The sequence below is a fragment of the Octopus bimaculoides genome, chromosome 4, assembly GCF_046866305.1.
Source record: "Octopus bimaculoides isolate indiv1 chromosome 4, ASM4686630v1, whole genome shotgun sequence".
Lineage (NCBI taxonomy): Eukaryota > Metazoa > Mollusca > Cephalopoda > Octopoda > Octopodidae > Octopus > Octopus bimaculoides.
Window position 1 is genome coordinate 83,087,456 of NC_142931.1, and position 26,403 is coordinate 83,113,858.

The 26,403-nt window shown below is 31.1% G+C and overlaps 1 protein-coding gene and 1 long non-coding RNA gene across 2 annotated transcripts in view; one reads left to right on the forward strand and one right to left on the reverse strand.

Moving 5' to 3' along the window:
• Positions 1-11,647, forward strand: part of LOC106882595 (zinc finger protein 704) — a 138,173-nt gene extending 126,526 nt beyond the window's left edge. Inside the window, exons 5-7 of the mRNA XM_052967172.2 lie at positions 8,705-9,026; positions 10,440-10,601; positions 11,403-11,647. Coding sequence (XP_052823132.1) covers positions 8,705-9,026; positions 10,440-10,601; positions 11,403-11,633 — 715 coding nt within the window. The 3' untranslated portion in view covers positions 11,634-11,647. The remainder of the gene's footprint in view (positions 1-8,704; positions 9,027-10,439; positions 10,602-11,402) is intronic.
• The window catches only part of LOC149136110 (uncharacterized), a 29,993-nt gene continuing 12,782 nt past the window's right edge, over positions 9,193-26,403 (reverse strand). The window contains exon 2 of the long non-coding RNA XR_016241561.1: positions 9,193-10,975. This is a non-coding gene — a long non-coding RNA (uncharacterized LOC149136110). The remainder of the gene's footprint in view (positions 10,976-26,403) is intronic.

Consider the following 26,403-nt stretch of genomic DNA (forward strand, 5'->3'; position numbering starts at 1 on the left):
GATTTGACCTTCTTAGCAAGTCACCCCATCTCCCTCACTCTACTCACATTGTAAACTTTCTCATTGTATGCATCTATTGTATTGCCAGGGCAGAACTTGGCAAGTATTTTGATTCTATTAGAAATGGGACTATCTTGACAAAATGACTTTATTCAGTAAACAAGTATCTGGTTATGAGGTGAAATGAAACTATCATTCAACTCTTCTTCTACTGTATTTATTTCACCTCCTGTCACATACTTGTGCACATCTATCATCATTTATGTGTTTGTATGATTTGTAATAGAGTAATCTCAACCGTACAATAAATAATCACACTCTACTTCTGTACTGAGTATTTTTCCTCTTTGTAGACTAAATATACCCATGCATACACACACATACACATATATATATTCTTTTACCCTTTCGTTTATTTCAGTCATTAGATCGCGGTCATACTGAGGAGACATATATATATATATATATATATATATATATATATATATATATATATATATATATATATATGAAAAACTTCTAGAATTCAAATCCATACTTAATAACATACATCCCAACATTCAATTCACTATGGAATTCAGCAAACATCATCTCCCTTTTCTTGATCTCTTAATTATAAAAACACCTAATAACCAAATCACAACCGACATCTACCACAAACCTACAGACTCACAACAATACCTCCTTTTTAGCTCATGCCACCCAAAACACACCAAGATAAATATCCCCTTTAATTTAGCTAAAAGAATTTGCACCATTGACTCTGACCCAACCACTCGAGAAATACGCTTACAAGATCTCAAAAAAACACTGTTACAACGCCAATATCCCTCCACACTCATAGATCTTGGAATAAAACGTGCCAAGGAACTTGACAAAAACACACTAAAAACCAACCAACATAATAACACACCCAACCCCAAAATACTTCCATACATCTCCACCCATAACCCCAAAAACATCGAAGCATTCACCACAATTAAACAAAACCTCCCCTTACTCACTACAGACCCGAAAATGAACAATATCATTAATACACACAAAGTCCTTAAATGCAAAAGGCAACACAAATCTTTGAAAACATTATTAACCAATTCCAAACTACATACACCACTTCCACCCCCATCAGTTAAAAAATGTGCACGCCCTAATTGTGGCACCTGCCCCTACCTACTTGAAGGCTCTGAATTTACCTTCAAATGAGGAACAAAGTTTAAAATTAAAACCAATTTCTCTTGTTCCTCGGGTAACCTCATTTATGTCCTTACTTGCGCAGGTTGCCAAAACTTCTATATCGGACAGACGAGCCTCCCATTACGTAGAAGAGTAGCTGTCCATAAGGAACAAATAAACCTCCCTCAATACCGCCAAATTCCACTCAGTGGCCACATAGACTCTTGCGCCAGAAACAAAAACCCTAAATTCATTATATTCCCTTTCTATCAATGTAAAGACAGAATCTCCACACAAGAAAGAATCAACAAGGAGAATCTTTTCATAGAGAAATTCCAACCATTTCTTAACACACACACCCCTCAGTGACTTTATTTCTCTATGAACAGACACAAACTTCCTGTTGAAAAAAAAGAGTTCATAACTCCAACTAAAAACACTTGTCTCCCCTTACACACACTTCCTGTTTTGACACCACATTTCCTGCTTAACACAAACTTTTAACCCTTTTTTTAAACCTAACAAAACTCTCAACTCTCATGCATCCTTATTTTTCCTACCAATTTATACATGAACTACTATGGAACTACAAAAGCTCAAAGACAATATAATGTATGGGTATATTTATTTTTTTATATATATTATTGTTTTATATATTATTTTCTTCATTTTGTACTTCTTTGTAAAAAAACATTTTCATTCTCCTTCTTCTTGATAATTTGCTTTTTCGCAATGAAAACTGGTTAGAAAAAATCTTTATTAAAATATGCTTCCAGTTCAGCATTCTGGCTTTTTTTCATTTTCCTATTATTTCTCCACATGCGGTTAATACAACCCCACTATTTACTGACTTATATATATATATATATATATATATATATATATATATATATATATATATATATATATATATATATATATCGTATTATAATAATTATATACATAATTATAATAAGGGATTGGTTGTAAGCCTCTCCACACGCTAGAAATAGATGCTAAAAGACGCTAATACCACCTTAGCGTCTTTTGGCATCTGTTTCTAGCACGTGGAGAGGCTTATAGCCAATCCCTTGTTATAATTATGTATATAATTATTATAATATTTGTAAAATTCACCTATAAGGTTTTTATTTCCATGCTGACCCTTTGGTAAAATCATTAATGATTTTTCCCCTTTACTATAAATGATATATATATATATCTTATATATAAATGGCAATTTCTGTTTGTCCATCTGTTTGTTACCAACTTGATACACAAACCAGGGAACCAATCTTCACCAAACTTTGTATACATGTTGAAATAACACCCACTTCAATTATAGGCATATGGATTTCAATAAAAATCGATAATGGACCGACTACGGTGGTTGGGCTATTACATGATAAAATGAGAGGAGTGAATACATGTTAAGTTCAAGGAAATGTGGCATAGTGAGGGTGGCTGATATCAAGGAAGGGGAGAAGACAGGAAGAGATAGACGCTCAGGGAATGTGAGAGACAGACAGAGAGAAAGACAGACAGAGAGAAAGACAGACAGGGACACTTCCATATATATAAAAGAGAGTGTGTGTGTGTGTGTGTGTGTGTGTGTGTGTGTGTGTGTATGCACATGTTTGTGTGTGCGTATTTTCCTTATGATTTCAAAAACTGAGTTGCCGATTTTGACGTATGAGGTATCAAAAGATTCAGTAATTTTTTGCCTAACAAATAAACTTTATTTTTATTTACATATTTGTATTACAAAAATTTAACATTATAATCTTTCTATAATTCAACTATTCTAAATGACATTTTATACCACGATGACGACATCACATTTTCTATATGAGTGTGTACCTTAAAAGACATCTGTTTGTCTATGTTATGAGGATATACATAATAATAGAGAGAGGGAATATACATAGAAATATAAATACACACATATCCACCTACAGATGTTTTTGTGTTTGACTGCTCTTGTGGTCGTTGCTCTCAATTGTATGAAAATTTGCCAAGAAAGTAAATAAATAAATAATAAAGATTAAACAGTAAAAGCTAAAACATAAAATAAAAGAGAAAAAAGAATCAAATTTGCTTGCTTAATATTTTCTCATCTGCAACTATTTTATATTTCTAGTGCTGAGCAATAAATAAATTTACTGAATGTTTATTATACAAAGGACTTCCTGATGTTCATTAATGAACTAATTTGCTGAGTAAATATAATTTTTTTATGTAACTGTTTAGTCCCAGTTTACACCTGATCAAAGTGACACATGATCGAAAAGTATTCACGCTGTGGTCCTCCTACCTTATATGAAGGCATATTGTGTTTAGGACTAGAATAATCTTGTCATTTTTATTTTGTTCTTGAGAGAGACTTGACTGCTATTTTTAGCATGTTGAGCAACCATGTAAGGGCTCCTTCATTGGCCTGTGTAATTATTTTTATTAAATTTGTACATTAGCCACCTTTTGACATTCTCTACTTCCAACTTCTGCCAATACAAACTTATTAACATCTGGTCAGTTAATCTTAATTGTTTACTTCTGTTCTAAAATCAGTTGGTGGAATATGATAATGATATATGGTTTTGAATCATTAAGATGGTATGAAAGTATAGGGATTTTTATAAGAGCTTTGCAGTGGTATAATAATGTGGTGGTGGTTTGGGTATGTGTTGATGGTATGAGAAGTATGAGAATGGTTTGGAGTGTTTTAATTTTAGAATTATTAGAGAGAATGCCATGTGATATTTTTCTGGGTTTCTATGTTCTAAATTTAAATCCTTCCAAGATCAACTTTGCATTTCATCCTTCCAGGGTCAATAAAATAAAGAACCAATCATATATTAAGATCAATGTAATTAATTCCTTCCTCCCAAATTTTGGGCCTTGTGCTTATATTAGAAACAATTTCTCTTGTATTATTAGTACAGAGGTATCTAAATCATTAGTGCATCATAGAAAATGCTTTGCAGCATTTATTCTGACTTTGTGTTCTGAATTCAAATCCTACCAAGGATTTCATTTTAGTCTAGCTCAGTGCCAGCACATCCATCCTTCTCCTCACCATCACACTCTCTATCCCTCTCCTCTTTACCTCACTTGTACTACACCCACACATATTCCATGACCTTAGTACTCTGGTGAGATTTGGTGTTAACCTTCTCTTACCCCCTTGTCTTTTTCTTGGTGTCTTTTTAGGAATATGGATTTACTAGGAGGAGAAGATTCCCAGTCCCCTTGCCCCTGCCCCTTTTAGTTGCATCTTACACCATGCAGGGAATACGGTGACTACATTCTACTGATTCCCCCCCAAAAAAGTCTCGGGGGTTTGCTAGTTAACCCATAGCTGAGACCCTTACAGGTACTACCACTCTGAGCCTGAGTAGACCTAGGAACAATAGTGGCTAAGAGGTGATTCCACACTCCTCAAACCCTGAAACCAGGGCCCCAGGGTCCTACTACTGGATGTAGTTTATAGTCCTACCCAGGTCAAGATAGTAAAATGGGTAGTAGCATATTTGATGTAGTTTTAATCATTTAAAATTTCTTGGTTTATTACACTAAATATACTAGTTCCCACTTTACTTTTAAACTTCTAAGAGTATTTTTCTTTTGATCTTCTATTGAGTTACTGTTATGTTAGCCTAGCTGTGAAAAGATTATGGCTGTTGTCATGCATCACATGAATCCTGTTTGAGCAAACTTATGATAAAAGACATTCCAACCATGACTATCAATACATAGTCATAGCTAGAATCTTAAAAGACAATATAGTGTGATTTGATTGCTATTTTTCCCCTAGTACTTGTACTTCTAAAAGCTCCTCAACAGAATTGATGAGTTTGTGATTTTATTCCTAACTGAAAATTGTCTCCTTGGCAAAGACACTTTAATTCTAAGTCCATTTGTTCATCTTACTATAAATTGATAGCATGAAGTGGTACTATAAGAACATTGTACATTTCTGAAACTCCACTGTCCATTCTTCATTCAACCAATACATTAACCACCTGCTAGTTTAATAGTTCCTGACATTTCCTAAATATTCTCCATTAATTAAAGTCCTCTAACACTTTCTGAAAATGAATTCCGTCAAAAACAAGCAGCATTTAATTTCATGATACAGCATATTTACTGCTGTATCATGAGTACTTAAAGTGTGATGAACATTGTATTCAGATAAAGTTGAACATTGTTTTATATATATATATATATATATATACAGACAAAGGGCAGGGAACCGTCAATTAGTAATAAAATTAATAATTAACAATTTTGCCAAGTAGTTCAGTATGAAAAAACCTTTATCGGTAAAACCATTTATAATCATAAATATACAGGGATTAGCTTGAGTTGCTTCTCCAACATACTGAAAATTTAGAAATAGCAGTCAAAGAACTACTGATTCCAAACTACAAATTTTTTTATCTAACGGATGGCGATATTTATGGCACACACAGAACAAAAAACAAAAGAGAAAAGCAAAAACAAACCTGCCTTTAGTTAATTGGATACAACGTTTCATGGTTAAGAGTATGAAGCTACTCTATTCCGACTCTTCGCACATGGAATAGATTCTTTGGAGTGGAGTATTTAAACTCACTAGCCGATAAATTCGTAAGTGCCTTTCCCCACGTTAGTTTTTGGTGTCGCATGGCCAAAATTACCTGAATTTTTTTTAGAGACACTTTCAAATTTATCAGAATATTGGGCTGAAGAGTCGGAATAGAGTAGCTTCATACTCTTAACCATGAAACGTTGTATCCAATTAACTAAAGGCAGTTTTGTTTTTGCTTTTCTCTTCTGTTTTTTGTTCTGTGTGTGCCATAAATATCGCCGTCCGTTAGAGAAAAAAATTGTAGTTTGGAATCAGTAGTTCTTTGACTGCTATTTCTAAATTTTCAGTATGTTGGAGAAGCAACTCAAGCTAATCCCTGTATATTTATGATTATATATATATATATATATATATATATATATATATATATATATATATATATATATATATATATATATATATATATATATATATATGATATATATATATATATGTCATTTTAATGATTGTATGTACTATGTTTATAAATAGTGCAGAAATGTCAACTAGAAATAGTGTTGAAGTGTACTGATAGCATACTATAAATAAAACACTTTTGTTTTTATCAACATCAAGACCTTGTTATTAGTTTTAAAAAATATTATAATTTCATACAACTTTGTACCAAGCGATCAAAGTGGAAGGAACCTAGAGAAGAAGAAAATCAGGGTAAACATGGTAAGAAACGGTGAAGGCTGATTTCATCTGAGATGACCTGTCAAACCAATGCAAGCATGGTTGAGAAAAAAAAACTTAAAATGATAACAGTGACAGATATATTGTATTTGAAAAGTAGACAGGATGGTCATGGCTGGAATACTGTTGACCAAAGGGTTGCTTGATTAGGACTGTCTTGTGCTAAAAATAACAACAATTGTCTCAAGTGAAATATTTGTGATCTCTCTAAATTTAAGTTATAAATGTCACTTGTAAACTCTTGTTCAAAGATTATATTCTTTAACATAGCTTAAACAACAGTAGTGTATTTAAGTTTTCTTTAACTCTGAAGACTTGAGTCTTTACAGCATCTGTGTGTATCCCATCATGGATTATTGCTTCTTTTTCTATCTTGTCTCATCTAACCAAATTATTCCATATGAAATCTTTGATGAATGTCAAATTACAATATCCAATTAAAACTCTTTTCTCCTTTTAGCTATTACATCAATAGACATTTGTTCTTTAACTCAACCTGCAGTTTATCCCCATCATATCTCTCTTCCATCTCTAAACTCTCTTTTTAGCAATTTCTTCTTTCCTCACCTGCCCATCTCTTCTCACCAAATCTAAGCTGGTGCTGCTGCTATACACAGACCTTGTAGATTGCATCCAGAGAAAAGCTATTTTACAGATTAACAGACTCAAAAGGGCTTCAACCTCTCGCCCACAGATGTGCTGCTTTTTCTACTGTTACTGCTGTGGTCCCAGCTACTTGTACTTAGCTGAAGTTGTGCCATCTCTATTCAGGCACTCCCAATTCACTCATCTCCCTTCCTATCATCATCTGAATTGTGTCTACTTTCCTAAGACTGACACTAATCACTATTACCAATCCATCATTCTACGTTAATGGCATCAGTTTCATTTATTTTAGAAAATCTGCAAAGTCCACAGGTAGATCTCGTTCTTCAGATCAACCAATAAAAAGTAGAAAAATCAGAATTAGCTTGCTGAAGTGATATTATCATATTTAATGCAGGGAACATCAGAAAGGAAAATTAGAAATATTTATATGGTGAAGGGAAAATACAATATTAGTAATTGATCATTATTTTGAACTTTCAACCAGTACAGGAGATAACTCTGATCATATTTCAGTCTAATGAGAGCTCATCAGTAAAGCATAGACATCACCAACTTAGTTAACCTTAGCCAACACCTTCAGTTCAAAAAGGATGTATCAGATCATGAACTCTGCTGCACTTGCTTCTAACTCCAACAAATCAAACTACCAGACTAAGCTGTGGCATATATTTATATAAATTAAAACAATGTTATGACAATTATGGCTAGCCTTAATAGTATCACACATTGTAGCATTGTTACTCCATCTTTGACTGACAGGTTTCTTATTTTCATATTTTCCTTCATTCATTTCTTCTTGTTTTACATTTTCATTCATTTATGGGGAAGGTATCCAGCTGTAAAATCTTCATACACTAGTTACCACTGATTGAGCAAACTTATTTCAGTTATGCAAATTCATATCACAAACTGAAATAATGATTTATAATAACAATAAAAACAATGAAATAGATGATGATGATGATCAAAGATAACCATCAAATATTCTAATCATTATCTCAATTATCTTAATGAAGACTATATTTTGTTATTAATCATTAACCCAATTGTACTGCTTATTTAACAGACCAGCCATATTTAATGCTCACTACATTACATGCTGATGATAGTGTTCAAGCCATTTCATTTCAATCAGTTATTTTAATTTTTGGAAAAAGTAAAAATGAAATTCTTCCGACACCTAAGTGAAAGAAACTTTTACGTGTGTGTGTGTATTTATATACACACGTGTGTATATGTATATGAGTGTGTGTGTGTGTGTGTGTGTGTGTGTATATATATATATATATATATATATATATATATATATACACACACATAAATATACATATATACACACACACACACACTCACATATATATATACACACACACACATATATATATATATATACACACATACACACACACACACACACACACACACACATATTTGCACAGGATGACATGCAAATTCATGAAGAGTTCCATATTTTTTAATGGCTGCAGGAGTGGCTGTGTGGTAAGTAGCTTGCTTACCAACCACATGGTTGCCAAAATGTATTGCACATCTATGACTTGAATCCTGATGCGACACCACTACATCTCACTCTCTATTTCGCTCTATCTTTCATATATACATATGTTATTTTTTTTGCAGAAGAGAGGATTCAGAACTGGATGGAGAAGAAGAATTCTACTATACAGAAATTGAAGTTACAGATGACGGTAGTAGTGGTAATAGTGGTCACACAGATAATGTCATTGAATATGTTGACCCATTAGTTCCTACTGCTACTGGTAGTACTTCTCTATCTTCGACCAAAGCCTTCTCATCAAGTAGTGCATCCACAACCACAACCACACCAGCTAACATCCCTGTGGTGACTAACACACCCATTGCAATAAATCTACCAACTTCCAAGAATGTGGTTTCATCAAAAGGGGTGTTTGGGATTCCAGATCATGACTATCAAAAGAAGGTAAGATCAAGTCAAGATTAGTTAAAGCTACATTTTTTCAGGTACAAGTTTTGTTTGAGTATTTTTTCTATATATATGTGTCATTTTTATTATTCTAGGGGATGACACAAAAAAGCTATGTCCTTTCACTTAAAATAAAGTACTGAAAGATAAGTCTGAGAGTGAATAAAATAATATATTTTTTATTTTATCATTGTTATTACATCACAGAATACTTATTTTTGATTGAAGATTCTCACTGATATTTCATCTTAGTTGTCTTATCTTTTAAACCTTCTGTGGGCAATAGACTTAGTACTTGTCAAGTCCTACATAAACTCTGGTTGAACTGAACTATAATTAAAGGTATTAAAACCAATATCCTGCCTTTTTTGTACTATGTAGGACTCCATTGAATATTACTTTTCCTTATTTAAGATAATACATTTGGATTTGAAGACGATTTTGCTGCTATTTGTATGAGACTGAGTAACAACAAATAAGCTCCCTTGTTGGCGCTACCTCCCTCAGAGATGGTCAACATGTCTGCACATACCTATGATGCAGAATCCGTCTATTAAATACTTAGAAACAACCAATAATCTTGCACATGTTGTGTGCTCCTATTCCAGTCTCGTTTGGGATTATGCAACAGATTCTGCTACATTCTGCAAGCAATGGTTTGTTGTATAGCAGCAGAGGTGCTCTAGTTTCATTACTGCTCTCATTTGCCATCCAGTTTCTTCTTTTATACATTAAGACAGTGTAGTAATTAATTTCATAACTTATTGGGTCATTGAGATATTTTGTAGACCCAGTCTTTTATGTGTCTTTTCTGGACACACAAAATGAATTGAATTCATATTGTCAGCTGACAAAAACTTGATCAATCTTCATTAATTCTGTTGTTTACAGCAGTGAACTATATCAAATAGATACAGCTAAGTATCTTGGCCTTGGAACCAATGTGGATGGACAGGCAGGAAAAGTGTTAACATGTAACATGATTATAAGTAACCTCAAGTAGACACTATAGAGTGATATTTAAGCTGGACATCAACTGCTTTGATCTCAGCATGTAGTGTCTATAGTCTCTGAAATGATTATAGGCACTACATTTCTTTTGCTTAACTTATTAAAAAAATCCATTCATATACTGTAGCAGAACTAAAGCTGTAGTTTGAACTGAATTGATGTTTACAAAGATTCCCAGTTTATATATACATTATATACATTACAAATAATCCTGGCAAAGACATGAAATATTTATACCCTTCATTTTACTGCACATCAGTTTTTTCTATCTGTATTATAGCTGATTATATAATATTTGGAAGGTCATCCCTTCATATGACAAATGCCACTAATCTCTTACAATTCCAATTGCTTTTATTTTTGCTGTTGTTATTATTGTTGATTTTGTATTTAATTCAGGAACACCAATACTTGAGCCAATCTCTTGATTCTTCTGTAAGTGGTTCAGGCAATTATTTAAAAGAAGGTCCATCAACCCCAATACCCATCAATATGCCACAGATCAAGAAGTCGCTTTCCTGGCAAAACCGTGTCAACATGACAACGTCTCCTGGACAGTCTGTACGTAAAATGTTTTAGAAATTTTACTTTATTTTGTAATTTATCAAATTATTTTAAATGTTAAAAAGAAGTACAATACTCCTGAGAACATTCTCTGGTTCTGAGCAGGAAAAAAAGCTTTATATATATAAAAAATATCCATGTTTATATTTTCAATATGAATATTGTGTCCTCCAGCATGGCCTTAACCCAATGACTCAAGCTAGTAAAAACAGACAGTATTGTTAGATTAGTTTGCTTTTTATTATTTTACAGCTAATATAACTAATCAAATTGATGTAGACGCCTCTGATGAGAATCCAGTAAGATTAAAAAATCCATTAAGGTTGCTTATATTTTTAAGGCGGTGCTCCAGCATGGCTGTGGTCATATGACTGAAACAAATAAAAGAATAAAAGAATAATCACAACTAATTCACACTTGATTGGTTATTTAGCTGTAAGCAGGCATTTTCATTTGATCAGTTCCATGCAGATCACTCATAAACTGATTACATGTGAGTGTAGGACTTTTGAAATGTGCTCTCCGATCTGTCTGCAAACATTATGCTAGAGTCACATACATGCATATAATACATACGCTTGTGTGTGTATATACATGCATACATATATATATATATATATATGTATGTATATATATATATATATGTATATTCATGCATGCATACATATACATACATACATACATACTCAAGCTTTCCTGAAAAAAGGAGATATAAAGAAAACATCAGCATTGTGTAGCCTGAACATTCTGTGTATATATGTAAACACTATCTCATTTTGTTTTGTTTGTTACTTGTAGGCATCTGCTCCAATTCGTATGAGCAAACCAAGTCCACAGGAGAGATTGCATCAGCATCAAAGTCAGTCACCAAAATGTCATATGCTAACATCACCACAGAAATGTACAGTGACACATAAGAAATCTCGTAGTGAAGTGCGCAAGTGTCGCAAGGTTTACGGTATGGAAAACAGAGACATGTGGTGCACTCAGTGTAAATGGAAAAAAGCATGTTCGCGCTTTGTGGACTAATTACAAGCAAATACGAACCAGAAAATTCCCCCATTCCCCATTTGATTTTGGGTTGTTCTTTTTGTCTCTTTTTTTACATTCTTTTCACATATTCTATTTTCATCTGAGTTTGATCTTAAAGGAATGAATATATATATATATATATATATATATATATATATATATACATATATATATATATATATATATATATATATATATATATATATATATATATATATATATATATATATATCAGAAATTGTACAATAAGGATTTTTCATATTTTACCCTCCGAAGGTTTGGGTGGGTGGGTTTTTATAGTATTTATCTCAATGATAATAATAATAATAATTATTATTATTATTGTTATTATTATTATTATTATTATTATTATTATTGTTGTTGTTGTTGTTAAAATTATTATTCTTTGTTGTTTTTTTTTTACACCATTGACTTGTTTCACTGGTCTTTTGTATTTAGTTTTTTTTTTTTTTTTTTGGTGATTGACAAAATGGAGGCAATACCTGGGAAATGTACTCTCATATATCTATACACACAATCACATTTTATATATATATATATATATATATATATATATATATATATATATATACATATATATATTTATATATATATATATATATATATATATATATATATATATATATATATATATAAGGAAATTTTATTAAAGCCCCTTGCCATAAAATAACTTTGAGGTTATAACTCCCAAAATTATTTTAAATTATTTTAAAGCAAGACTAGAAACAGATGTTTTATATAAAATTAATTTATATGCTCTATGGTATGTTATATAATTTTTCCTTATATAACATATATATATGTGTGATTGTATGTGTATATATATATATATATATGTACTTACATAAAAATGTATATGCATGCATGTATGTATATAAATATTGTATGTACATAAAAAAGGTACATATATATATTTATATACACATATTGTACATATATATATATATATATATATATATATATATATATATATATATATATATATATATATATATATATATATATATATACACACATACATATATATATGTGTGTGTATGATATGAATATGTGTATGTGTGTATCTTTATACATGTATGTATATGTGAGTATGGGTATGTGTGTGTGTATATAATATACACACATACATACATATTCATATAGATGCATATGTACAAATTTGCGAACATTTGTGTGTGTATATGCATACATATATGAGTGCATGTACATTTATGTATGTCTTTGTGATGTTGTATGTATGTGCATGCATGTATGCATGATCAGATATATGTAAATTCATCAGTAAATATAACTCAACTTATTCTGGTTATCAGATTGAATATTTTTGTGATCTTCATAAGGTAAAGCATACATCTTAGATTTTATTCTTCATTATAAGTGAAAATTCGAAAATTTTGCTTTGTTATAAGCAAACGGTGGTAACATTCATATAGAAATGTGCAAGAATATAAAGAAGACGAAAAAAGCAGAAGCCATAATAAAAAAAAATCAAAATAAAACATATATTAATAGATAAATGCATTAAAAAATTAACAGTATAAAGAATATTAAAGTTAAAAATAAATAAAAATGTTAAATATCTTTAGTTTGATAATGAAAATAATATTTTGAAATCGAAAAAATAAGAAAATTAAAACAAAAAAATAATGTTTTATTCAAAATAAAATGTTTTAAGATTTATCATTTAAAAAATAAAATGAAATTTATTTATTTATCTATTTATTGTGAAACAGGGTGATAAATAATTATTGCGAATATATTACAAAGATTGTGTGATTTATAAAGTGAAAAACTATTATAATTAGTGTTATTCACATTTAACACTGCCTTTTTATGATTACTGTAACTATCATTATCATTGTATACTATTATTATTAACAATATTATTTTTATTACCATTATTATTACTATCATCATCTTATATATTTTTTTTTAACAATAAAATCAGAGGTTCATTAATAGGTTTCTGAAGGTCTTTCAACTGGAATCCATCAACACTATTACAAGAAATTATCATTAAGACTGTGAAAGGAATATCGAAAGGATATCATGCGGCAATGTTATAGCTTTCATATTTTAATATTCTATTATTAAAACTGATGTTTGTAGTACTTTAGAATGAATAGCATTATTAAGTAAAATTTTAGTTAAGTAGATACTAAATCTCAACAACTGTTGCTGATACGGTATTTAGTGTGTAATTTGGTAAACAGGAGAGCTCTAACAAATATTTAAACTAAAAACATCTATGTATATCAAGGATTTCTTTTATAGGTTCATGAATAATCATTAAATAGTTATTTCATGTAGTTATTACATATCCAATTTTTGTGGGTTAACTACTTCTAGCTAACAATATATTCTGAATATTCAGTAATATATTATAAGATTATTAAGTTATTCAGATTTTTCTCATATCTTCCTTTCTTCTTACTGTTATTCATCAATATGTAGGGAACAATCATATCAGCTTGAAGAATATTTCCATCATTCTAGTTACTAGACCTCTCATGTTAAATGTATCAGTTTGGGTGTATATTTCAATATATTGACTGTTATAGAACCATATAGTAGGTAAAATTGAGTGGAGTGAAGGTTCTATTGTACTTTATCCAGAGTAGGTAAACTTTGGGAAATCCTGGCTCTTTAATTGTTTGTTTTGTGTCCTACTGACACCTTTGAGTTGTGTGCTCCTGGGCAATACATTTAACTCTAGTGTCATCTTTGGCTTAGAAATGCTTTCATACATCAAAATTTTCAATTTGACAGTGACATGTTCTTCCAAATATTAACTATTACACATATTTTTTGTGATCAGCATTACTAAAACTATTGGATTTCTTTTCTTCATGACACTCCAACATTCTATTTTATACACTTTCCCTGGAGTACATAGAAAGTTGTTTTGTGTGTGTGCATGTTTGTGAGTGCAAGTATGTATGTTTCTTTTCCCCTTTCACTTATCAGTTATATAGGGCTGCTGTGGCTTACAATAATACATGTATCTACTTGAGATACAAATTTAGACTTCTCATTCTCTTCATGTGCCATACCTACAAGCATTGGCCATCATGAACCTCCATGACAAAGCTTGAGGATTCGTAAATTTTCTTGTTCTAGATACTTCAGCAGTTTCCTATTGCTTTTTTTTTGCCAATTTACTCTGCTAGTTCCCCTGCCTAATAGAGGACTCCTTGAAATACAGTGCCAATTTAACCCTTTGGCAGGCAAGGTGGGGGCTGATTCATGTGACATCAGGGCTTGTCCACACACCTGTGTGTCTATGTGACACATGTCTAGGGGCCAGCCTTCCTCAAAGTCTTGTATGCTTTATCCACAAGGCCATCTGCTATTTGACCCATATCTGAGCTCCTTGGTAAGTACTATCACACTGAGAGAAGTGATGACGAAATGGCAACTCTACACTCTCCAAAACTCCTGAGCTGGATCCTCACCACTGGATGCTGTTTAATGTCTTGCTTTAATCTGAACAGGACAGTTAAGGGATTAAAATGTTAACATTGTAAGTTGAATGGCGTCTGTTTTCTATAGAAACACTACATTACAAATGACAAGATGTGAACCATTGATTTTTTGGCTGCTAATGAACATCAAACTGAGGTAACTTTGTGACTCAATATTACACCATTTTAAAATGTGTTATCCCTACAAGATCAATTTTGCCCTTCATACTTCAACAATCAATAAAATAAATATCAGTCAAGTACTGATTTAATCTAATTAACTATACTTACTCTTCTCCCAAAATGTGTGGCCTTCTGTCCATATTAGAAAACATTGTTGTTGTAATTATTATTATTGGTTGTGTGGTGCATAGAGTGTTAGATAAAGTGCTTTGTTGTATTTAGTTTATGTCTCTTTACATTTTAATTTCTGAGTTCAAATTATAAAATAAAATATTAATCAAATACTAAGGTCAATTTATATTACTTTAGCCCATCCTCTCTCATTTGTGATTGTCTTGTACCTTTGTTAAAAACCAGTATCAACTACCATAAATAAAAAGTAACTGATTTTAGCTGTAGTAATTGATTAGTAATTCATAGCAATTGATTTATAGATTTACCTATGCTATATTCAAGCATGTAAGTAATATAATTGATAGCACTCAGAATTCAGTTATCGCTGATGTTTTTCTTTTACAAAAATATTGCATTATGCTAGTTTTCTGGAACTAAATAAAAAACCAAAGCAACTTAAAAAGAACTAAACAAAACTTTACATGAACTGGATTCAATCAAATATCTAACTGTATAGTAAATTAGGACAATGTCATGGTAATCGTTGTGTGATCCCATCAGCCTTGCTTAAGCAGCAACTTAATTAAGATTATATAGTCTTTGTTAACCTCGTTTTTAGATCATATATTTAAAGTATCTGTATCTATACTAAGTTTCAATTGATTTGATTTCGGTTGCCATCAGATAGTAATGGCTTTTTTTGAATAGTATAAATACAGATAGTAATGTCTTTATGAATTAAATCAATGATGTATGTGCATAGTAGATAAGGCCATTATTATACTAGATTTAAAAATAAAGGTTCCTAGATTCCATCCTGTCTTGGACCAGACCCTGTACTTTATGTTGTAATGAGACATCTGATTATGATCAAAGATCAAATCTGTTGAAACATATTGATATAAATGTTGTAATAGATTCACTCAGATGGGATTAATAGTTTTAGAACATAGTCTTGTTACCATTTCATCAGATCAATGACACTGAACTAGCTATTTGAACAAACTGGTCCATATATCTACATTATAGTCATGATGTTTTAGATTTCAGAATTTAAAAGAAGTGATCACTAACATTTCTAATGATGTCAAGGAGTTTATTGAGGAGGATTTGGCTGAATGCATTGAACAAATGAAGGACTTCTATTGTTTTTTGAGAGAAGATTGTTTTAAACTGCAAAATGTAACTTAGTGGATCAGATTCCAAGCTAGAATATAGAGTCTGTATTCCATTGCATGAATTATATACCATTACAATCATGTATGTTGGAGATTATTCACATTTATTTACCTAAGTATTTCTTCCATAATTGAAATTAACTCATTATTTTCACCTCAGTTTGAATAGCCATGGATATACCACTTGTTCTGATGCATTCTATGTTTAATCTCCTACTTCATGATGTCACACTGACAGTTAATGTCTTTTAAACTTACTGATATCTATATCTTAATAGTACTTATTTTTAACTTCCTCTGAAATGTGGAGAAGGAACTATTAACTAGGTAGTGGAAGTCAAACGTGTGGTCAAACTATCATTAAGCCATGCTCTTATTTATTTCTGAATTTCTTTTTTCATATCCTAACCTAATATGTAGATAACAACTAATATTCTTTACATAAACAAAAAATATATTTTATATATATATATAGCATATTTATTATTGTAATTATTAAACCTAGGTCATAGCAGAATATTGTTTTCCCTAGATGTGTGTGTGTTGGGAAACAGTTGGTGATTTACACCATTGTTATTCATAGTTTCACATAAAGTATACATTTAATTGGTTAGATAATAGGTAGTGAATAAAGTCATGTCTGCAAAGTACTAAATTGACCAATTCTCTGTGGTCAAAGCTGATGATAATGTTCAGGTTGAAGATGACTAAACTACTGTGTTGTAATGGGAGGCTGCTGAGTGGTTATCAAGCTTGTGATCATCAAAGGTAACTACTTTGTGAAACTTATTAAATCCAATTTGAATTAGTGATCCTGGAGTTTTCAGACATTTTGAAGCTGTCCTGGAGGAATGTTGGTGATGACAGTTGGATAATATCTTTGACCTTCACTGACTACTTTAATATCTGAAACTTTTCTCCTAGCGAAAACTTGCAGTTTCATGATCCACCTATGTTTGAGGGTTTATTGATTTGATGTATAAAGTAGTTTTGTTGATCCATTGAAGTATGAAGTAGCTTTATTGATCTATTGTTTGAAGGCTCTTGGATCTTCAGTCATTGAGTCTCCATATGAATTGGGGCAGGGATTTTGAGTTTTCTATATTCCTGTTCTAAATGTGTGAAGATGCTGTTAGCAACAAAACTTGAAAGTGTTCGCAATGTGTCTCATGTAATTTTTTTCGTTATCGTTTGGGATATTATGAATTCTTGAGATACAATTGCTTTGGAGAGAGAGAGAATCCCCAAGTATCCAGCTAGAGAGATTTCAATAGTTACACGTTGACTTTTGAAATGAAGGATGTATTGGTTTGTAAGTTTAGTTGTAGCACGTTATGTAAGAAGCAGTGTGGTGTGTGTATCTGTCACTTTTTTGTTCCACTCTGGTTTCATCTACACCACAAATTCTTGACTTTTACTTAACCCCAATTTTATATATATACATATATATATATATATATATATATATATATATATATATATTAAATGCATACTATATAACCAGATGTTACTAAAGTCTTACCCGTTAGCAGAAAATATATATAGAATAGATACAAATAAATACCAAACAAAAGCACAATTGTAAAATTTATTGTTGTTGTTTTCATCATCATCATCATCACCACCACCAGAGAATCTTTCATTTAAAGGAAGTTTAAAAATTACATTCTCAAGGAAATAGGGCAGTAATATCATATTTGACAACGATTCATATGCAAAACATTAAATCCTCAAGTATTCTCCATTTTAAAACATGATTTTTTAAAATTCATCTTCCAATTCTTTGGCATTGAGAGGGATTTGCTGAAACGTCTGTCTCCATGAGTTTATTTAATTCACTATTTTTGACATTTTATTGTTATTTGTTTTTAATCTTTCATAAAGTTTTAGGCAGGCTGTTGAAAAAAATTATTGTTTCTGTCAATTTAACTGTTTACTCTTCCTTACTAATTTAGATCATCATATTTGGGTACAACTAATTCCAAAGTGTTCAAGATACAATAATAAGACATAATTATTAATGATAGCAATAATGATCTCTTTTGATTTGTCACAATGACTACAGATGAGGGAGGTATTTTATAGACAGGTTTATATGTTTGTGTCTCTTTGTCTTGACATTGTGTGATAGCAGCACTGTTTCAGCAGATGTAGTTTATTACTTTCTAGAAACTTATAAAACTTAATTCTGAGCGGGTTTACAGAAGAGTAGCCATAGCCATAGTAGCTATTATATAATTCTTTGTTTTTTTGGAGGGGGGGGGGTGTTGTCTTCCTCCAGTTATAATTTTTGAAAAGTATTATTCCTGTTGTTTGTTGTTGTTATTGTTGTTTCTTTCTACCATGGGATTTTGTGGGTGTTTTGGGGTCTCTTTGTTTCATATTTCACAACATGGAATCAGTTTTCCATTGAGTATAAAGTAAATTTTCTATTTCATTTTTGTTTCTTGATAGATATAAGAAATATGGATATACCAATGAAGCATATTGAAGAAACTGATTTATAACTGACTACAGTGTTAATTATATGATTTCATAATTAAGAGCAAAAAGAAAATTACAATTTAGCATTTTGATTATTTTTTTAAGCTCAAAATTCAATATAGTTCATAAATTTGTATTAGATCTGTGAAAATATTCATTTGCCATTTGTTTCTTTACTGTAACATAAAATTGTTGAACTATCCCACCCCATTCTTCACCACATTTATCCAATCTTAGCAGTATGTTCCCTAGTTCATTAATTCCACTGATATTTCTTAAAATTGCTACATTTTGCAATAGCTTTCTGTATATCTTACTCAATGTTGATATACTGCAGACAGCCTCAAAACTGCAGTATTCATCTTGTATAGATGTAGAAGCTGAAAAGCACAGAATCAGTACCAGATGAAAAGCATCCAGCTGCAGCAGTGGAGTTGCTAAATCTGGATTTTTGCATCTTTGCATGTCATCAGTAGCAGGCATACACTGACAACAAACATGCTTAGACAAATTTAGCCTCTACTGATGTAGAAAAACTGTGATTAGCAAATCACTGGAGTTATAAATTGTTGGCAGGCTTAGTGACAGAGGCAGTATTAGTTCAGAATAACATTCTATATATCTTACTTAATGTAGATATACTGTAAGAAAGCTACAACATTGCAGTGTTCATCTAAAGAAGGCTTCTCATTTTGACATTTAATGCTGAAAAGAATGCTATTCTGAACCATACTGCTTCTGTCACTAATTGCAAATTATCTTTCACGTTTATGTGATATTCAACCAAGTTTTCACTCAGTTTTTGTATTCAGTTTCAAGTATTTCTTCAAAAGAAGTTTTTGTTTCATTTCCAAAATGGTTAAAAATTATAAGTATTCCATCGTAATCATCACACTGTTGATGACGTATACATGTAGCCATACATTCTTCGAACGTGATAGCAGCTGCAACAGGATAGTTTTCAATAAAATATTTTAAATTCTCCATTGTGAAGTCCGAGCCAATCCTCACATCAATCATCAGAACTGAGTATATGGTCAAAGACCGATCAAATTGTTTATTACATGATTCATTTCAAAGTTACCTTCAGGAATATTCTTAGCTATTGTTTTACAACATTTGTTTGTTTGTTGATTTCTTTTGATACAATGAAAATGTAGTTAAAGTTGGGTATTTCAGGGTAATAGTGGAGTGGAGTATGATGATCATTGGTATTTAAAGGACAAATATTGATTGAATTTTATGTGCAAGGTGTACCGCATGAATAAAGTTTTGTGGAAGGAGACATTTGAGGAACCTCTTTCTCTGCCTTTGTTTATTTCTCTCCCTCTCTCTCTCAATATCACCCTCTAAATTCTAAATTACAACTGCTAACTCACTTGGTTGTGTAGTTGTTCTATGTATTTCCTTTTTGTATTTACGCCTATGTGAACTGGGCAGTTGAGAATTAAGTGTCTATATTATCAGGGACACATTTCAGCAACAAGATACAAATCATCGATACTTCAATCAACATCCTACAGACTTGGCCAGCTGTTGCACTCAAAGATGTTTTGAGATAAATATCTATAATTTTTTTGTAAACAATTATTTGTGTTCACTAGAATTTATTTGTAGAACATGAGCTAATTTTGGTGATGTTTCAACAACCTTGTGAACCAGTCTGTTTTTTGAAAATAGGAAATTTATGCAATAATTCTTTTAGAATGTTTTTAAAAATTTCTTTTAATCATTAAAAAAATATTTTAATGAAGAAATCTATATTCTCAGTGGAATTCATTTTTGTATGAAATATTTTGTTATTTTCAATCAAATCAAGTCATTACTCTCCTACTATTTTCTTTTTTAACTTTTCTTTCTATAATTTTCAACTTTGAGGTTCCTGATCTCCAACTTTTTATCAGATCAATCCAGTTCATCCCTCCATCTTGTCGTATTTTGTTTGTTTTTACGGACTCTTAGAATTCACTCAATCAGTGCCATTATTTATTGGCACTCATCCTGTGGACATGTCCAGCCCAAATCCCATTTCAATAATTTTATAAATTCGACAATGATACTAGTTTCGATTTTCTTAAAATTTATTTCATTGTTTTATATTCTCTAAGCATAATGTATTTGTGACTGTGTTGTTCTTAGCTTTCTTGTCATGTCTTTTGTTAAGTTTCATGTTTCTGCACTATAAGAATTTTTTCTCAGGAGTCAAGGAGTCAATTTATTAATGTCCGTTCTTGTTTAAAGGAACTCAGCTGAGTATCATTTGTTTTACATCTTAATTCTTGTTAACTGGCTTAGTCAGTATGCCATGCCCCAGGTATCATTTCTAAACTGTCATCTCAATAAACTTTGCTGGTGATGTCAGTCTTTTATTCTTTTCCTAGTTTCTGTCATTGAACTGTGGACATGCTAGGGCACTGCCTTCATGAATTTTAGTCAGCCTGGTACTTATTTATCAATCTCTTTCTTTAATGGCTAAGTTGGATTTTGATGTAAAGGGACACAAGTCAATGCATCATTTTTACACCAGTGCACACAGATACACACACATTTGGAATGGGCTTCTGCATAGCTTCTGTCTACCAAATTTTACTCACAAAGCATTGGTCCACTTGTAGCTATAATAGAGGACACTTGCCCAAGCTGCTATACAGTGGGATCAAACCCAGAACCATGTAGTTGAGAAGCAAACTTCTTAACCACACAGCCATGTTTGAACCATATTCATTTAATATATTTTACAAGGTTCTAAGTTTCTGATTTTGGCATTTATATTTTTGAAGCTCGTCAATTAGCTTGTGCCTTTTTGCATATAATTTTTGCATATAATATATTCAGCTGCAGTTGACAGTTGAATATATTATTTCTAAACTGATTGTTGAATCTCATCTGTAGTGTAGATCTTCCTGTAGATCACCTTAAATTTGAGGTAAGAAAAACTATCAGTATTGTTAGAAACTTTGCTTGATATTAAATCGTTTTAGAAATTTTTTATATTAAGCTCTGGTTAAACTTAGTTACACTAAGATGTGTGTGTGTCTGTATGTATATATATATATATATATATATATATATATATATATATATATATATATATATATATATACATGGAAATATTCTTTCAGAGTTTAAGAGCTATTTGAAGATAATATAGTTATGTATATCGTTCTAAAATATCTGTTACAATATAATTTGTTCATCAGGTTTCATCTAATATTCCAGTTTGTCATCTATCACACACACACACACACACACAACTATCTATGTCGGAATCATCTTATTGAGAGGCACTGGCTGTGAATTTAAAATACTGAAAACTGAATGCATTATCATGAATTCTGACCTTACTGCGTCCACTGTGTTATGCCTCTGGGTAAGGCACATAACTCTACTTATCTCAAACTATTTGACAGTAAGTCTTGCTTTTACTTCATAAATGCTGGGGTTTCAAAGTTGGAAGGACATCCAACGATAAAAATAAGCTATTTCAACAAGTATACCCTGTATCCAAATTAACCAAAAGCCATCCTACTTATGCTGGTACACAAACATGGATGCCAAAATTTCTGAACATAGCAAAATACATCAGTTGCCTTTTAGAGATTTAAATGTTACATTCTTGTTTATACACTAACTTGAATTTATTAATGTAGAAAGTCATTTTTCTATTGTCAAGAAAATACTTCTGCAGATTTAAATATCTAGAAATGTTACTTTATAAGGGAAAAGGAAACATCTTAGTCATTTTTAACTCTTGCCATGTTAAATAGTTGCTAACAAGTTTACTATTAAAATGAAAATAACTCAATAAAAATTGGAAAAAAAAAGAAAATATACATATATATATATATGTTAAAAAGAAACGTTTAATCAAAAGATTAGATTTTAAAAATATCATGGAAATAAAAACAAAATGAAAACAATTTTGACAAAAACTTAAATTACAAAATTGGGAAAGAAAAATCTCTCTCTGTGTCTGCCTCTCTCATTCTCTATCTATCTATCTATCTCTCTATCTGTGTATGTGTGTGTGTATATATATATATATATATATATATATATATATATATATATATATATATATATATAAAAAGCTAGTACATCATTTACATTTCATCAGTATTTTCCTCCATTTATATATATATATAATTCTTTTATGTTATTCAACTTGAAAATAATCTGGAAAAGACTGAAGAGAAAAAAATTTAAAAAAAAAAAAAAACCAAAAATGTTTCAATTAATTTGAAAATGAAAATGTATTGGTTTCTTTATTGACCTTCATTATGGTCTTGTCCTCAACTATAATATATCAACATATAATAATACTCTGGCTTTTTCATTATTACAATACTAAGAGATGAACTCTGTATAAACTTTCATTTTTGTCTTTCATTCAGAACATTTTGTAAATAATGTGTGTGCGCATGTGTTTGTATGTGTGTGTGTGCATGTGTTTGTATGTGTGTGTGTGCATGCACACAAATGAAATAGTCATTGATGCCACACTATTACTTTTGTTTCTTAAACCTCTATTTGTTACCAGCTTTTCACTGTAACTTCTACATTCTTATCCTTGTTACCATTGCATATTTTGTGATTTAAAGCAGCACAAACTGTTCGTTTTTGTTTTACCAGAGACCTGCAATTATATATACTGGTAAATCACTAATGAGAAAGATAAAGGTAAATGTATAACATGAGATGTTCCATAGTAGTTTTTCATGTTTTTTGTTTTTTGCAAGGAAAACTACTCTAAATCTGTGAATCAAAATGTGTTTTTTGTTGTATCTATGTCTGGAAAGGTTAAATTGTTTTTAAATATTAACACACCTTTCAGTGTTTAACTTTTATTTCTGTTTATGTAATTATAAATTCCTTGTAATCTCTCTCTCTCTCTCTCTCTCTCTCTCTCTCTCTCTCACACACACACACATACATACACACACACTGTTAATATTCATATGCATGTATGTGCTTATTTCTTTATGTAGAAAAAAAATCTTCATAAACTTGTTGTAAATGCTACAGCAAATGGTAGAGTACTGGGAAAAAAATGACTTGCAGCATTTAGTTGCATCTTTTTATGTTCTGAGTTCAAACCCGCACCTCACCTTGCGTCTTGCATTTATTGGGAGCAAATATGCCTTTACCTCCTTTCAAGGTTGATTATTATTTATGTCAAAGGAAACGGTTTCTTAAGTCCACCTGTATTGCATTTCCTGGCAATAATATCTAGGAACCCTTTCTTTACCATCTACTACAACTGCAGTAGACTGAAAGTTTTAAAGGGTAATTATTAAAAACAAATATTTTATAATGGCAGAAAATGAAAAGAAACTCTATGACTGAAAGGTGTTGACTGCTTCAACTTTATGAATATTTTTGCTGGAGATGCCTTCAGCACTTTCTTCTGGCTGCTTTACACTGTCTATATCTTTCAAAGTAAATGACAATCTTAGAATTTCTCAAATCAACTTTTCTGGGCCCAACCTTCCATTATCATCATATATATATGTCTCCACTGAGGTTGACTTTGCCGTTCATCCTTTCAGGATTGAATAAAAAGGCACTATTCGAGTACTGGGGTTGATGTAATTGACTATACCCTCCCCAATTTCAAGCTTTGTACCTTTAGTAGAAAGGATTATTGTTATTATTATCATTATTGAAGGCAGTGAGCTGAGCTAGCAGAATTGTTAGTATGCCAGGCAAGATGCTTAGCAACATTCCATCTGTCTTTGTGTTCTGAGTTCAGATTCTGCTGAGGTCTACTTTGCCTGTCATCCTTTCAGGTTTGATAAAATAAGTACCAGTTGAGCACTGGGATCAATATAATTGACTAGCCCCTCCTCCAAAATTTCAGGCCTTGTGCTTTAGTAGAAAGGATTATTATTATTATTATTATTATTATTATTATTATTATTATTATTATTATTATTGGTAAGCTGACAGAATCATTAGCGCACTGGATGACATCCTTAACGGCATTTCGCCCGTCGCTACATTCTGAATTCAAATTCCGCCGAGTTTGACTTTGCCTTTCATCCTTTCTGGTTCAATAAAATAAGTACCAGCTGAACACTGGGGTGGAAGTAATCAACTCATCCCCACCTCCCCCAAGCTGCCCTTGTGGTAAAAATTTGAAATAATAATAATAATAATAATTATTATTATTATTATTATTATTAGTAGTAGTAGTAGTAGTAGTAGTAGTAGCAGCAGCAGCAGTAGTAGAATTTTTCCTGTAATCATAACAAATAATTGAATAATTGGTATCTAGTTTCCTTTCTAGCAATTTAAGAGGAAATTTTTGTTTTTTAGTCAGTGGGTCTTTTTTTCTTTTTCTAATTTAGACCTGAAAAATCTGTTCAGTATACATTTATTAAAAAAGTGTATGTGTGTGTATCTAGTATCAATTCATGCCATTTATTTAAACTCTGCTCTTATCTGCTTATTTCAATACAGAAGTTATATCTTCTTTATACTTTAACCTTTTATTCAAAGTGAGAGAGAAGGGATGTATGTGCATGTATTAGTGTTTCTGTGTGTGTGTGTTTGTATGTATTCATGTGACAATTACAACAAACCTGGGAAAAATCATTAAATTCTGTTGAGTTTGAAATTTAAACAATGCAAAATTCTGGTTCTACAGTCCAATATAGAAACATATTTCCCATTAATGGTAGAACATTCTTGTTTTTCAATGCCATTTAATTTCTCTAAGATTTGGTCATGAAGTCAATGTCTACAGTACTTATTGTATGTTAGTGTGCTCATGTACATTTGAGCATGTGTACATTTTCTTGTGTTATCCTCTCTCTCCTCCGTGTAGGTGTATATAGTTATATATATATATATATATATATATATAGTTATATGTTTGTATGTGTAAATGTGTATTCATGCATGCACACATCCACATATATAAGTTAAATTAATGAAATATTTTGTTTCCACAGTGTTCCATAATTGCCCCACTTTTTACATAGTATGTCATACATATTACATTCTTTTGATTACTGTACATACGAGTTGTAAAATTTATTCACTTTACTTTTTATCTTTTAATCCCCCCCCCCCCTCCCAATATTATATTTGTACAGTTTTGGAAATATCTATATATGTCTGATATCCATCATATCTGATATTAGCAATGTAGTGTAGTTTACAAGAAAAAAAAAATAATAATAAACGTAGAGGATTGCCTCTATTAACAAGTAGAAGGGGAAAAATAACCCGTTTAAGCTCATTAATAAATCAGTTTCTTTTTATTAAGAAGATATTCTTTTTCATTTACATTTAAATATTCATTTATATGTTTCATTG